We start from the raw sequence: 15,806 nt of genomic DNA on the forward strand, positions 1-15,806 counted from the left end.
GATGTGATAAACACATTTGCAGCCAAATACAGATACGCACACCACATACTTGTACACAAGAACACAATTCACAAACACCATGAAACAAGTGTTTTAAACAGAAAAAGGAGTATATTCTAAAAAATATATCTTTATTCTCTTTGACTGGAAGGCACATTAGTGTTTACATAGAGGTATATGCTAGATTCACAAACTACCTTCTCCTCACCACCCTGTCAGTTTTTTAGCACATCACCCACATATTACACATCTAGTCATGTGACACATGTCCACTTTAAGGTAGTGAGCATGCAAATTTCACTTTTCAGATAAAAAATCATTTTGAGGTATGCAAATAAAACATACATATATAATGTAAACATTAGACAAATATGTCTATGTGGTGTGACTTTCAAGTCAAATAACAAATAACCATGAGAAATCATTTGTAACAACAGAAGTCATCTTCATGATTCATGATCTTTAACATATCTATTCTTTTTACACTCACCCAAAAGAACACGCCTCTCTCTTGCATGCAAACACACACGCACACACATGCACAGACAGACACACCACACACCCCAACCACATACACACGGAGTTATATATAGTTATTTGATTGTCTGTCCACACCTCTACTACACTGTGACACACACACACACACAGACACACACACACATAACTGATGTACACATAACACACACACATATACACATAACACATGGTTGCAAAACCAAATACCTTTCCTACACATCCTGATGTACAAGATCACAGATTTCGTTAACTGTCAACAACTATAAACAACCAAAAATCCAACAAACACACCAAAAAAAAACCCACCAACAGCATCAGTCATTATCAGCAACTGAAAGTCCCTCCACCCCCCAAAAAAGCAAAGAGATAACAATAGCACAAGGTATGTTTGGTCATACACTGCTTTAAATGTAGCCAAGTGTACAAGTGAGACACACCATGATTATGTCTTAAATGTTCATAGATCTTCTTCTTCTTCTTCTTCTGCGTTCATGGGCTGCAGCTCCCACGTTCACTCGTATGTATACGAGTGGGCTTTTACGTGTATGACCGTTTTTACCCCGCAGCCATACTCCGCTTTCAGGGGTGCGCATGCTGGGTATTTACTTGTTTCCATAACCCACCGAACGCTGACATGGATTACAGGATCTTCAACGTGCGTATTTGATCTTTTGCTTGCGTGTACACACGAAGGGGGTTCAGGCACTAGCAGGTCTGCACACATGTTGACCTGGGAGATCGGAAAAATCTCCACCCTTTACCCACCAGGCGCCGTCACCGAGATTCGAACCCGGGACCCTCAGATTGAAAGTCCAACGCTTTAACCATTCGGCTATTGCGCCCGTCAAATTTATAGATCAATACCGACTTGTGTCAAGGACCAGTTCCAACATGAAGTTGAAAATGTGTGCACAGAGATAAGCAGTTTTGATAATCATGTGCAAGGATTAAATGTCCATGATAACGGGAAAACATTTTTTTAAACCCTCAAGAAATGAGTCGTGAAGTTCTTTCTTTCTTTCAGTAAATGCACACCAAACAAAGACACACACACATCTTCAGTCTCCCAAAACAGTGGTATGGGGAATTCATATTATAGTTTATACCCACTGTTTGTTAAAATATACTTACCATGTCAGACAGAGCAAACTTATAGGCCTAGTTTTGACACCAGTTTGACATGGCATGGTATATGACATCAAATATAATGATTCAAGTCTGAACAGTCCATTATGTTATTTCAAAATCTAAAGACATGTTCTTTCGGAAAACCGCACTCCTCCAAAATCTTCAGCATATCAGCATCAAAAGACCGTGTGCCGCATATCAACACTCTCGTTCCATGAAACTGCTCTCCCAACTCATTCTCTATCTGTGTCTTGTTGATTTTGCCAGGCACGATCTCTTCCCCGTACTGATAATGGCTTGTTGAAGCCATCCCCACTGGGGGTTCCTGTTCAGAACACACATGTCAGTGCACAAACAGATATGCATGTAAACTTAATTATTCATGTACATACACATGGACCAGCATGAATGCATAAATACATAGGCACACAAACCCAAACATACAGAAAGTATAAATATTTGCATCACTATACTTGTCCTGTACTTAAATAAGCTTTTAAAAAAAATCTGTGTGTGCATGTGTGCACAAGTGCATGTGCATGTACATGCATGCGTGAGTTTGTGTGAGTGAGCGAGTTTGTGCATGCATGTGTGTGTATCTGTGTGTGTGTGAACTTGTCCTGTACTAAACTTTTTTTCATTAAGTCTTGTTCTCTCTCTTCCTCTATGTGTGTGCATGCATGAATGCTTGTGTGTGTGTGTGTGTGTGTGTGTGTGTGTGTGTGAGAGGAAGCCATCCATACAGAAACACTTCCTTTTTCTTTTGCAACTGACTGAACCATCTCTTTCTAAAACCTATTATGAAACATTCTCAACACAGAACGAGCACAATACCTGGCTAAGCACATATACAGCAGAAAAGTTCCAGAACTGCCGCCACTCCTGAATCTCACGCTTCATCAGAACATCCTGGTACGTCTTGCAGGCATAAAGGAGGCGGATCCTTCCCTCCTCTGCTTCGTTGGACAGAATGGTTTGTATCAGCTGGGCCATGGGGGCGATGCCTGTTCCTGCAGCCAGCATCAATACCCTGCTGTACTGCAAATCATCAAACACAAGTGCAAGCTTTTAGAACACAATAATCTGCTGTACTGTAAATCATCAAACACAAGTACAAGCTTTTAGAACACAATAATCTGCTGTACTGTAAATCATCAAACACAAGTACAAGCTTTTAGAACACAACAATAAATCATCAAACACAAGTACAAGCTTTTAGAACACAACAATAAATCATCAAACACAAGTACAAGCTTTTAGAACACAACAATCTGCTGTACTGCAAATCATCAAACACAAGTGCAAGCTTTTAGAACACAATACTCTGCTGTACTGCAAATCATCAAACACAAGTACAAGCTTTTAGAACACAACAATCTGCTGTACTGCAAATCATCAAACACAAGTACAAGTTTTTAGAACACAATAATTTGCTGTACTGCAAATCATCAAACACAAGTACAAGTTTTCAGAACACAATAATTTGCTGTACTGCAAATCATCAAACACAAGTACAAGCTTTTAGAACGCAACAATCTGCTGTACTGCAAATCATCAAACACAAGTACAAGTTTTTAGAACACAATAATCTGCTGTACTGCAAATCATCAAACACAAGTACAAGTTTTCAGAACACAATAATTTGCTGTACTGCAAATCATCAAACACAAGTACAAGCTTTTAGAACACAACACTCTGCTGTACTGCAAATCATCAAACACAAGTACAAGCTTTTAGAACACAATAATCTGCTGCTGTAAATCATCAAACACAAGTACGAGCTTTTAGAACACAATAATCTGCTGTACTGTAAATCATCAAACACAAGTACAAGATTTTAGAACACAATACTCAGTTGTACTGCAAATCCTCAAACACAAGTGCAAGCTTTTAGAACACAATAATCTGCTGCTGTAAATCCTCAAACACAAGTGCAAGCTTTTAGAACACAATAATCTGCTGTACTGTAAATCATCAAACACAAGTACAAGCTTTTAGAACACAATACTCTGCTGTACTGCAAATCATCAAACACAAGTGCTAGCTTTTAGAACACAACAATCTGCTGTACTGCAAATCATCAAACACAAGTGCAAGCTTTTAGAACACAACAATCTGCTGTACTGCAAATCATCAAACACAAGTACAAGCTTTTAGAACACAACAATCTGCTGTACTGCAAATCATCAAACACAAGTACAAGCTTTTAGAACACAACAATCTGCTGTACTGCTAGTTATGGAACACAAGTGCAAGCTTTTAAAACAAAAGCAGATTCTGATGTACTGAAAACTATATAACATAAGTGGAAGCTTTCAGAACAGTCACAGATTCTGCTCTACAATAAATTATCAAATACAAGTGTAAGATTTCAGAACAAACACACAATTTTTTTTCTTTGAGTTTAGGCTATCAAACCTGCAAGTGAATTCTTTTTTTTTTTTTTTTTTTTAAAGAAGAAGGCATTATTATGTGACCATTCTCACAAAACAAACAATAATTTCTTTGGATTAACTGCAAAACTTTTTCTTAAATCCAATAAACCTGTAGCTGAATTAAAGAAGAAGAAAAAAGTTTTAAAAAAAAAAAGTAATATGTGACCATTCTTAGAAAAATACCAATAATTTGTTAGTTACAAATGAAATCTTTTTTTTTTTTTAAGTGAAAGTTAACTGAGTCACAAGCCGAATCATTTCATAACTTTCAGTTTTTAGAAAATAATCTTATCAGTATTAACACACTACAACCCTCTAAGATTAACTGCGAAGTTTCAGACTTTGAACTGCTTTTATTTTCAAGCATTGTGTTCCATTTTTTGCAATGTCGAAAGAAAAAAAAAGAAACACATGAGAGGGAAGAATACATAGATCTGTACTGCAGTCAGGAAAGATTTGGCAAAGTACATAGAGAAGATCCCCCCAAAGTATCATGAAGTGTGATAAGCGAATGTGAACAGTTCTAACATGGGATCAAACACACAACCACAACCACTGGTGACACAGGCTCGTCAGCTAATATGTGACCGACTGATGAGTTCTGATGAGTCTGTAATGCTGACTGTTTTCCTCAATAATGTAACAGATCAAAATGCTCAATGTGATCAACCAAGTACATACAGTACAAATGACAAAAAGTGCACAAAATGCTTCACACAAACCTTGCGCTTCCTCACACTATTCAGATTACCAGGATTTTTATTGAAGCAACCAGAACACTGACCATATAACCATAACGTTTTCCCCCTGTTCATTTACAGCTGGTGTGAAAGTTATAACGGCCATTACTTTTATTCACTGAGTGAACTGTTTCCAATCATAATTCATTCCCACCCACCTCATTCGGGGTGTACTGTAGAGTTCCGAAAGGTCCCCGTATGTCCAACCAGTCTCCTTCCTGCCACTGTTTTACAATCTGGGACATGCGACCAAACTCGTACACCTGCAGGAAAAATCTCCTTTTCTAGAGTTGGGAGATGAAAGTGCCAAAAACATTTTTGGGGGAGATGGGAGTTCTAAAAACATTTTTCAACTATTTGTGAATATTTATGAAACAGATAACTAACTGAGCTGGGAGTGGAAGTGTCAAAAACATTTCAACAATTTGTAAACATTTTTATAAAAATAGTTAATTGAGCTGGAGGATAAAGTGGTAAAAAAAAAAAAAAAAATCAACAGTAATTTGTAAATATAATAAAATAGTGAACTGAGTTGGGAGTGGACTTATTAAAAAAGTTTCATCAACTTTTCAAAATGGTGAACTGAGATGAGGATGGAAGTGTTTAAATCATTTCAACAGTAATCTGTAAATGAAATACTGCGTTGAGCTGGGAGTAGAAGTGTTAAAAGCATTTCAACAGTCATTTGTAAATACAATAAAAACAGCAAACTGAGTTGGAACTGTTAAAAACATTTCAACAACTTGTGAATGTGTTCTAGATTTTTAATTGAGACTGTGGTGGAAGTGCTTAAAACATTTCAACAGTGATTTGTAAATAAAATAATGAACTGAGTTGGGAGTGGAATTGTTAAAAACATTTCAAAAATTTGCAAATGAAAATAGTGACTTTGTCAGACAACAATATTGTTTGAAAGTCTTATTTTCATGAACTCTTAGAGACAAACAGGGTGACATAAATAATAGACATGCAAGCACACACAGAAGGTGAAGCCAATTCAATTTTCAAACAGATTCAGGCAACAAATCATTTTAAATCAACAAAGACATACTAAGTTTAAAAAAAAAATCAAAACATATATATATAAATATGTTTAAGATGAAGCAAACAATGCATAATAATTTGAAGCTAAACCATGTCATTACCAACAATGTTTCATCTGATTGTTTTTATTTACATTCAAAGTATTCTATTCACAAGCACATTCAAGAACAGACTGTTACCTTGATAAGGAGCTCAAAAGATCCTTTTAAAGCAACCTCAGAGATGGGTGTGTATTGGCGAGTGATACTTTTGCCTTCACTGCACCCTCTGAAAACACACATACACACACACATACACATTTGCACACACACAAACACACACACATACACATACAGTGATACACACGCATGCACACATACGAACATGCACACCGGTCACTTCAAAGTTGGCAAAGTATTTAAGACATACACACACACATGCATGCACGCATACACCGGTCACTTCAAAGTTGGCAAGGTGTTTAAGATAATATCAACAGAAAACACATTCTTGAAAATGCATCTTCAAACTTAAAATAGCCTGTACTCACTGTACAACCATGCAAGGTGAGATAAGTACTGGACTATCAGCACCCAAATAATAGGCAGAATGTGCCTGCGTGTGCATGTGTAAGATGTTTTTTGTCTTGCGTGCGTGCTTGTGTGTGTGTGTGTGTGTGTGTGTGTGTTCATATCTGCAATTTGTAGTACTGTCTTGGTATATTGATACACATATATGTGTTTTGTTTTTTCATGTGCAGAGGTATGTTAATATGCACTATTGTATAATTATGCATTGTTTCATGTGAGGGGCCCCACTATATGGGGAGTTTTGTCCATATAAGTACTGTCTATTATTACCATTATTATTATCATTATCATTATTACTATTAATAAAACACATCTTAGAATAACAACATGGTCAAATCTCCAGTGAACCATTTTTACCCCAGCAACATATGTTTGCTTTTGATCACTTACCTTATGACAACATGTTGTCCTGGTAACAGTCCCAAACACTGATGACATCCAAGTTGGCAAGTGAACCTCCATGAATCCCAGGTCTCTTGAGTGATGGACTTGATTTGATACTGATGATACACAGTGCTGGATAGCTCCGGACTCTGCATTAAATTCACATGTATTTTGTTCTTAAAATCGTCCAACAGATACCATTTTCAGACTAAAATTTTTAATAAAATCTATCAATCTATCAATCACAAATAAAATAATATTTTTATAATATTTTTTCTTACAACCAAACAGCTTCTATCTGGAAAATATTTAGGGTTTCCCATCTGTTCATGTGCTGGAAAGTTAAACAGTGAAAGGCTGGATTCTTGATATGACAACTGAATGGAAAGTAATGGATTTTTCAGGTAAATAAATGATCAAATATGCTCAATATAGTCTTCAGTCTGTACTGTCACAGTGTCAGGACAACCCTTGTTGTGTCAGGGAAAGCTGTTGTGTTGCCTGTTTTTTTGGGGTTTTTTTGCTGTATGTATACTTGCAAGAAACAGAAAATACCAATGTTAAAGCTTATGACTGATGAATGCACAGACTGCCAGACAGACAAAACTGCTGACACTTGTTTACAATATAGGCGACATCACATTATCATATAACAATATATATATACAATTCAAGTCAATGTTAGCGGAGTGGTGGCCTAGTAGCAATGCATCTGCCTAGGAAGCGAGAGAATCTGAGTGCATTGGATGGAATCCCACACTCGCCAATATTTTCTCCACTCTCTGGATGCCAGTCATTCAGATGAGATGATAAACCCAGGTCCTGTGTGCAGCATACACTTACTGACTCAGCATATATATATATACACACACACACACATATATATATATATAAAAGAAACCATGGCAACAAAAGGGTTTTCCTTGGCACAGTTCTGTACAAAAATCCACTCTGACAAATAAAAACAAGTACACTCGAAGGCAGAAAAAAAGAGGAAAAGAAAGGTAGCACTGCATTGTATATTCTCTCCCTGGGGAGAGCAAACTGAATTTCATACAGAGAAACTGGTTGTCATAAAAAGTAATAATATAATACATTATACAACAAGATACAACAGGAAACAACGTCCACAATCATATGGAATTCTCTTCCTCTGGATCTCTGTCACTTACCAAGCTGTCCTCTTTCAAAACAAACTTGAAACCTCATCCATTCAAACATGCCTTTGGGTGTGAAGAAATATAGCTGATAGTCTTAATTCTTAATACCCTCTACTGAAATCATCATGAAGTGTGTGTGCATTTTTGTGGGTGGGTATCTGTGTGTGCATGAGTGTGTGTAGGGTATTTTGTCTTGTGCGTGCATGTGTGTGCATGTGTGTGTGATTGTTCATATCCTCAATTTGCAGTCTAGTCATGGTGTGTAGATACTATGTGCATACATGTCTGTGTGTGATTGTTCATATCCTCAATCTGCAGTATCATCTTGGTGTATAGATACACATATGTGTTGTTTTTTCATGTGCAGAGGTATGTTATTATGCACTATTGTATATTTTTTATTTGCTGTAAGGCACTTAGAGCCCATCATATGGGGGAGTTTGCACCATATAAGTACTATCTATTATTGTTACCAATATATTTATTTGCCCATCTATCTATATCTTACCACATATTCATCATGCGTCCCAGTGCTCTCAGGGATTTCAAGGTTCTTTCCTGACTGGATCCTGGCACACTCTCTCTCCCAGATGGCCAGCTCCTCAGCATAGATGTCCAAAACGCAGGGGACACATCCATTTCCACAGCAGTCAGAATCCAGAGGCTTCTCTGGCTTTTCAGGCAATTGCTCCATGACTTTTAACAGGTATTCACATCACCAGATCATTCCCTGCTGACTTTTCCTTTGTAAGTTCATTTTTCTCTTTTTCTTTGAAAACCCTCCATCATTTCTTTTAGTTTACCTTTTCATTGTCTGTTCATTCTCCAAAATCATTGGTTCTCATTTCCAATCCAAATGCTAAGCTGTCACCCAAATTCTGTCTCTGTTCCTCTGTAGAACTTTATGACTTTGACTGTGAGCAAATATATACCTAGATATCATTATCCAGATAACAGGTTGAGGTGTGTATCAATTATATTTTGTTTTCAAGCAACCTTCAGTTTACAGCATGTTCTTGGTACCATCACTGACATTTCCATTCACAATTTGTGGTTTAGTTTTGCTCAGAGGCATGTTATACTGGAGACATGTCCACCAAGAAAAGCCTTCTCCCGCTTGGCGTTTGGAAATTCCTGGTGGACCCAGTGCTCTGGAACAGTTACAGCTGTTGATGTTATGGGGTGCTGCCTTGGCTGTCGTTCCATTGCTCAGGACACCATGCTGAGCAAAGCAGCCATCATCATCACGTTTGCGTTTCTCTGGAAACAGTTTGTCAAAAGTACTCTTCACATTTATATATGCTATCTTTAAACAACACACACACACACACACACACACATATAACACACACATATAACATACACACAAACACATTACTCTGACACACACACATATATATCTACACTGGCCTCATTTTGTTGATATGAACTGATCATATTCAGAATCTAAATGAAATACTATATATATACATATATATATATATATATATATATATATATATATATATATATATATAATTTTCATTATTTTTTTTATTAACAGGATAAATTGGAGGATACTACTTTTATCAGGGCGTGCATCCAGCCTTTTCAACATTCGGACTCCACTGGCTCTTTGGCATAAGATGGACCGAAATGCCCCTCCACCCCCACCCTACCCCTCCATTATCCCATTCCCCCTCCATCTTCCCCGCCCAGCCCCCTTGCCACCCTCCCCTCAAACATGACACGTGCCCACTCCTCTTCCCATCCCAGATTCTCCTCAAAGGGAAAAAGTAGTAATAAGCAATACAATTACTTAAATGAAGGCTTATCAATAATACTTACGACTGTTCATTTCTACTCTTCACATTGATTTATGGTCGTTCGTTTGTTTTCCAAGGCAACCGTGCACACCGGTGTGTCCGTCATTTGTTACGATAATTCAAAGTAACCTCCCTTCTCGGAAAGTCAATGATTTAACTTCCGGGATATCTACTTTCACAACTTTTTCCATCGAAGACATGTTAACTTTGCGTACGATTTTCTCTTGTAACTTGTGTCGTCAAGTGACACATGGGCAGGCGAATGTGCTTGCGAAGAAATGGCATGCAAATGTCGAGAGTATGTCCAGTGAAGCGCAAAATGCATTGCATGGAGAAGTTCAAAGTCGGGTACATTCACGTTCGAGATCATCAGCACCAGCAAGGGCAAGAAGGCGTTTTGTTTCCAAACTATACCAGAACTTCGGGAAACTGCAGCCCCAGGAGCTTGGTACATGCCAGAGTTACAAGGTACAATACACGAAGGAGTATATATCTGATGCTATACACCGCTGTGTGCTATAACTGCGCAGAGAGTGGTCGCAGTAGCATTATAGCAGTCGGAGAAGTAGTGGTGATACTGATGCTTGACAGCAATACGCCAGTAGTATTAATTTGTAGCACTAGTAGACTACAGTATCTTTCAGTCCCTTCTTTTATCTTTCTCATAATCATGCGTTGTACCTACATTTCAATTTTCTTAAACAGTTGTATAATCATGAGTAACTAATGTTAAACCAAAACAAAAACAAAACAAAAAATGTGTATGTTTGAGAGCAGAATGCCAGAAGGAATTTCAATATAAATCATTGTCACAATTTTAGTTTCTAAATACAAGTTAATGGGTGGGGGGAGTGCTATTTTTTGATGTTACAAAATTAACTGAAAGTCAAAAAGATTTCACACACACACACACACACACACACACATATGTATATGTATACACATGTATACACAAACAGAGCAACAATGTGCTTGACTAACAAACAGAGTACCAACTTAAGTTCCTTAGCTCAAAATCAGAACTTGCTTATGTGATTGTGTCCTTGCAGTTGATGTTGTACAATGAAGTCATCGGTGCCTGCTATCCTGGTGCTTTCCATCTTCTGCCTTGGGGTCAGCGAGCAATGGAAAAGCTGATTCGTGTCATTGACCAAGAAATGGACGCAGTTGGTGGCCAGAAGATCTCTATGCCAACCTTGGCTCCAGATACATATTGGAGACCAACCGGTGGGTTTAACTGACTTTCTTAAGTTAGGGAAAGAGAGAGAGAATGTGAGTGCATGTTGAACAAGAATATTTTGAGGACAGAATGGATAAGTTGAGAGAAAATAGAAGAAAGTGAACTAAATTTTCTATAAAGTGAGGACTCTCTTCTCCCTTGGTACTAAAAGTCACAGATCAAGAATCTGAAACAAGTTATTATAAAAGTAGACCATGTTCTATTTAAAAAAAAAAAAGAAAAAAAAAAAAGAAAGAAAGAAAAAAAAAAGATCATATGACGTCAGACCAACTACCATCTTAGTGCTTTGTTAACCATCACACACCAATGACTGCTCAGGGCATCTCTTCAGGTTTTGGTGGGCTAGCTCCTGCATGATAGTTAGTGGTGTAGGTTCAGGTTGGGAGACTGGGATTGGTCACTCACATGAGTATCGTCCACTTACCAGATCCTTCAGAGTGATGCTTGAGTTTCCTGACCAACACAAGCATCATTAAAGTAAACATAGAGTAATGGATGTCTGTGGTAGCATTGTTTTCATCCGTCACCATCATTAAAAAATTGTTCAAATTCTTTATCTGCATTCCCAGCTTTCATTGGATTATGAACATGTAAAAAATCATTGAAATGCAAAGAGTCAGATGAATATGATAGGGGTTCACATGTTTAACTTGATAGTTGTCAGTTGTCAAATGGTTATATCATTTCAAATCATATTTAAAAGCCATCTATGGGTATTGATTGATTGATTGATATGGACATTTATATAGCACCTATCCTTGGTTGGAGTCCAAGCTCTAAGCACTTTACAAACACGGGGTCATTTACACAACAGGCTGCCTTCCTGGGTACAGCCGACTGATGGCTGCCAATGGGCACTCATACATACACACTCAGACAAACATGTAACATTTAACATTTTAGTGTATGACCACTTTGTTTATTTACCCCGCCATGTAGGCAGCCATACTCCATTTTCAGGGGTGTGCATGCTGGATATGTTCTTGTTTCCATAACCCATCCAACGCTGACACGAATTACAGGATCTTTAACATGCGTATTTGATCTTCTGCTTGCATATACACACGAAGGGGATTCAGGCACTGGCAGGTCTGCACATACATTGACCTGGGAGATCAGAAAAATCTCCACGATTTACCCACCAGGTGCCACCGAGATTCGAACCCGGGACCCTCAGATTGAAAGTCCAACGCTTTAACCATTCAGCTATTGCGGTATGGTTTTCAGCTGAGGAAGAATCACAGCAGAGTATTTAATGACATGAAGATAAATGCTCAGTATAATTGTGATGATGATAAACACTTTTCAGGACGATGGGAATCCACAGGGAAGGAGCTGTTCAAGCTTCAAGACAGAGAAGGAAACGAGTTCTGCTTGGGACCTGTAAGTGAAAAACACATATATAATTAAACGTGATTTTAGATAGAAAATTTCCTTTTAATTACACATACTTAACCGTGACCCAACTAGTGCAGAATAGCGCGACAAGGTGGAGGGCTCGCCTGTTCTACTGTCTGTGTGCTGTGATGGCCTGTTGTGCAACTACCACAGAGGGTGCTAGCCAGCTGGACAAAGGGGAGGTTACCTACTTCCGGGAAGGTTATCGGCCGTAGTTTCATTTTCTCCGCATAGGCGGATAGTAGTTTGCACAGGACAGGAATGTCAGACCCCTGCCGGAGTATGCACTAGTTGGGTCACGGTAAGTATGTTATTTAAACGTAATTTTAGATAGAAAATTTCCTATAAGTGATATATATGCCTTAAAAGTGACAATGACATGTATATGGTTTGAGGAATGCGTGTTAGATAACTTGTAACTCATTTTCTCACTGCCTCTTTCAGTCTGATTCCTCTCTCTCTCAGTTCAGTCTTCATTTGTACTTAATTTTCAATGTTTTCTAGAATTAGCAAAAACACATCTCTACCAATGGATGGTTTTCTCTGTCTCCCAGTCAGCATCATCTCTTTCTTGTATTGTTTTAAATGTTTTGTTGTTTTTTGTTGTTGTTTTTTCTTTTTCAGACACATGAAGAGCTCATCACAAGTCTGGTGGCTTCTCAATGTCCTCTGTCATCCCATCAGCTTCCACAGATGCTGTATCAGGTTAGTGAGGAATATTTGATATGGAGTGTAGATAGACAACCAGACTTCCACTGATGTCAAACGCCTATGTCAATCTCTGTCCACTCATTCTCTCTCTCAGTTTGTTACAGACCCAACACACAGATCTGGCCATACGTTGGACTGGCTAATCGCACGTGAGTCTGATGCCATGGTTGCGTCAGTGACTGTAACTGACAAACTTTCTTCCGATCATTCTGCTGTTATATTCTTGCTTAATATTTCAAAACCTACCAGAACCAAAAAATCTGTTACTCGTCGCAACCTGAAATCCATCAACATTAACACTTTTTCTTCTCAAGCTGCTGAACGCCTTTCCAAAATTTCTTCCCTTACCGACGTATCCACACATTACAACACTGTCCTCTCTCAACTGCTGGATGAACATGCACCCTCCACTACCCGCATGCTCCCTGACAGACCCTCCGCCCCATGGTACACACAAGACATTCGACTTGCAAAACGCAAACGTCACCAACTGGAAAGACGATGGCAATCAACAAAACTGCAAGTCCACAATCAAATATTCCGAAAACAAATAAATAAAGTCAAACATATGATCTCATCAGCAAAAACAAACTTCTTTTCTTCTTAAGTTCTCGATGCCACATCCACCAAATCTCTTTACTCTGTCATGTCAAATCTTCTCGGAACTGCAAAAAGGACTCCTCTTCCTTCTACCTACACTTTATCTGAACTCCCCAATGTCTTCTCCTCTTTCTTTTTCGACAAAGTCCAAAATACTCGTACCATCTTAGACCAAATGTCTTTCCAACCTGTTATCCTGATCCTCAATTCAGCAGCACTCCTCTCCATTCCTTTAATCCATTGACTGAAACAAAAGTTCATGAAATCCAAAAAGAAATGACAGTAAAATCCTGTGAGCTCGATCCTATACCAGCCTCGGTCTTTTCCCAATGTGTCTCACATCTTCTCCCCACAATCACTAATATTGTCAACTCATCCCTTCTCACTGGAACGTTTCCATCCACTTTCAAAACTGCAGTCGTCCGTGCCTCTTCTGAAGAAACCCAACCTTGACGCAAACATTTTGAAAAACTATCGACCATTTCTGATCTTCCATTCATGTCCAAACTCCTTGAAAAAGCTGTCCTCAAGCAGTTTAACAACCACCTTTGTTTCAACAATCTCATCCACCCATTTCAGTCTGCCTATCGCACTGACCATAGCACCGAAACCACTCTCCTCCACATTCTGAACAATCTACTGATAGCGTCCGACTCAGGAAAAATTTCCCTTCTCACTCTTCTTGACTTGTCAGCCGCCTTTGATATGATAGACCATTCAATCCTTCTTTCCCGTCTTCATTTTACATTTGGTATCAACGGCACTGTTCTACACTGGTTCAAATGTTATCTCACTGATCGATTCCAGTCTGTCATTGGTGATCATTTCCAATCTGAACCCGTTAAAATCGAACATGGAGTTCCACAGGGATCTGTTTTAGGCCCAGTGCTCTTCACACTGTACACTGCTCCTCTCGCTGAAATTATCAACCACCATAATATCAGTCATCATTCTTATGTTGATGACACTCAACTCCAGAAGAGTGATACCCCTGAAAAATTGTTGTCGTTCTTGCAAGAAACATCCAACTGCTTCCTGGACATTCAAAACTGGATGACTCGAAATAAGTTACAATTGAACGCGGACAAAACTGAAGCAATGATCATAGGAACTAAACAAAAACTGTCTTCCATCACAATTGACACAATCAAACTTGGCAGTACATCCATCCCTCTTTCCACGTCAGTCAGGAACCTCGGTGTTGTCCTTGACAATACACTGTCCATGCAAAAATTTATCAGTCAGACATGTCAGTCCTGCTACTGTCAACTGCGACGCATCAGTGCCGTCAGGAAATATCTGTCCACTGACGCAACATCTAGACTTGTCGTTTCTCTCATTCTCTCTCGCCTTGACTACTGTAACTCTCTATTGTCTGGTATGCCTGCTTCATCCATTCAGTCCCTTCAGCGCATACAAAACTCTGCTGCCCGACTCGTCCTCAGAAAGAAAAGATCTGAGCACATCACTCCTCTTTTGCAACATCTCCACTGGCTCCCTGTCTCACACCGAATAAAGTATAAGATCAGCACTCTATGTTATAGATGCATTCACAAAACTGCCCCTTCCTATCTCTGCGGCTGCCTTCACCTCTACACTCCATCTCGCTCACTACGATCGGCCTCGGATCCACTCTGTTTACGCATACCCAGATTCAAACACTCGACTGTTGGCCGCCGTTCTTTCTCTGTTTCTGGACCTTGCGATTGGAATGAACTTCCTTTTTCGCTTCGTCAAGTCTCCACACTCAGCTCTTTCAAGTCTGGCCTTAAAACCCACCTCTTCCCAAAATAGCCTCCCTTGCATGCCCTTCCTTGTCTTTAGTTTCTACAGTATTAGAGTTATGCATGCGTGTGAATGACTGGTGCGAAAGCGCTTTGATTTGTCTCTGCACAAGATCCAGCGCTATATAAATACCATTATTATTATGATTATATATACATATACGGGTTGCAGAGTGAACCCATACTTTTTCAGGGCTATGCGGGTAGCACCAATGATGTTGTTTGCCAGTACCATTTTGTGTTTTTTCTATTCAGAAGGGGGGGAAAACAATATTTTAATGTTTGATTGTAA

At 38.8% G+C, this 15,806-nt stretch overlaps 2 protein-coding genes across 3 annotated transcripts in view; one reads left to right on the top strand and one right to left on the bottom strand.

Moving 5' to 3' along the window:
- Positions 1-110: 110 nt before the first annotated feature.
- On the bottom strand, positions 111-9,907 carry LOC143280461 (NADH-cytochrome b5 reductase-like). 2 transcript variants are annotated; one of them, XM_076585115.1, is made up of 7 exons: positions 9,804-9,907; positions 8,485-9,236; positions 6,823-6,965; positions 6,043-6,130; positions 4,978-5,055; positions 2,479-2,682; positions 111-1,969 (listed from the first exon to the last, which is right to left on the bottom strand). In XM_076585115.1, exons 2-7 carry the CDS (start codon positions 8,668-8,670, stop codon positions 1,757-1,759), a joined length of 912 nt encoding a protein of 303 aa, XP_076441230.1. In that variant the 5' UTR covers positions 8,671-9,236; positions 9,804-9,907; the 3' UTR covers positions 111-1,756. The 2 variants fall into 2 exon arrangements, with proteins under 2 accessions (XP_076441230.1, XP_076441229.1); XM_076585114.1 differs by having other exon boundaries at positions 4,978-5,082.
- Positions 9,908-9,938: 31 nt separating this feature from the next.
- LOC143279749 (putative proline--tRNA ligase, mitochondrial) overlaps positions 9,939-15,806 on the top strand; it is a 29,356-nt gene continuing 23,488 nt past the window's right edge. The window contains exons 1-4 of the mRNA XM_076583877.1: positions 9,939-10,249; positions 10,831-11,008; positions 12,331-12,404; positions 13,044-13,124. Coding sequence (XP_076439992.1) covers positions 9,980-10,249; positions 10,831-11,008; positions 12,331-12,404; positions 13,044-13,124 — 603 coding nt within the window. The 5' untranslated portion in view covers positions 9,939-9,979. The remainder of the gene's footprint in view (positions 10,250-10,830; positions 11,009-12,330; positions 12,405-13,043; positions 13,125-15,806) is intronic.

Source organism: Babylonia areolata, chromosome 3 (genome assembly GCF_041734735.1).
Source record: "Babylonia areolata isolate BAREFJ2019XMU chromosome 3, ASM4173473v1, whole genome shotgun sequence".
Taxonomy (NCBI): Eukaryota; Metazoa; Mollusca; class Gastropoda; order Neogastropoda; family Buccinidae; genus Babylonia; species Babylonia areolata.

What these genes read in the sequence shown, in the direction of transcription:
- LOC143280461 (XM_076585114.1), bottom strand. Translation starts at nt 8,670, where the DNA reads ATGGAGCAATTGCCTGAAAAGCCAGAGAAGCCTCTGGATTCTGACTGC. An exon ending in GGACAACATGTTGTCATAAG is followed by an intron (nt 6,131 to 6,822) that starts GTAAGTGATCAA and finishes GTGTGTTTTCAG; the next exon opens with AGGGTGCAGTGAAGGCAAAA. An exon ending in CTTTTGAGCTCCTTATCAAG is followed by an intron (nt 5,083 to 6,042) that starts GTAACAGTCTGT and finishes TTTTTCCTGCAG; the next exon opens with GTGTACGAGTTTGGTCGCAT.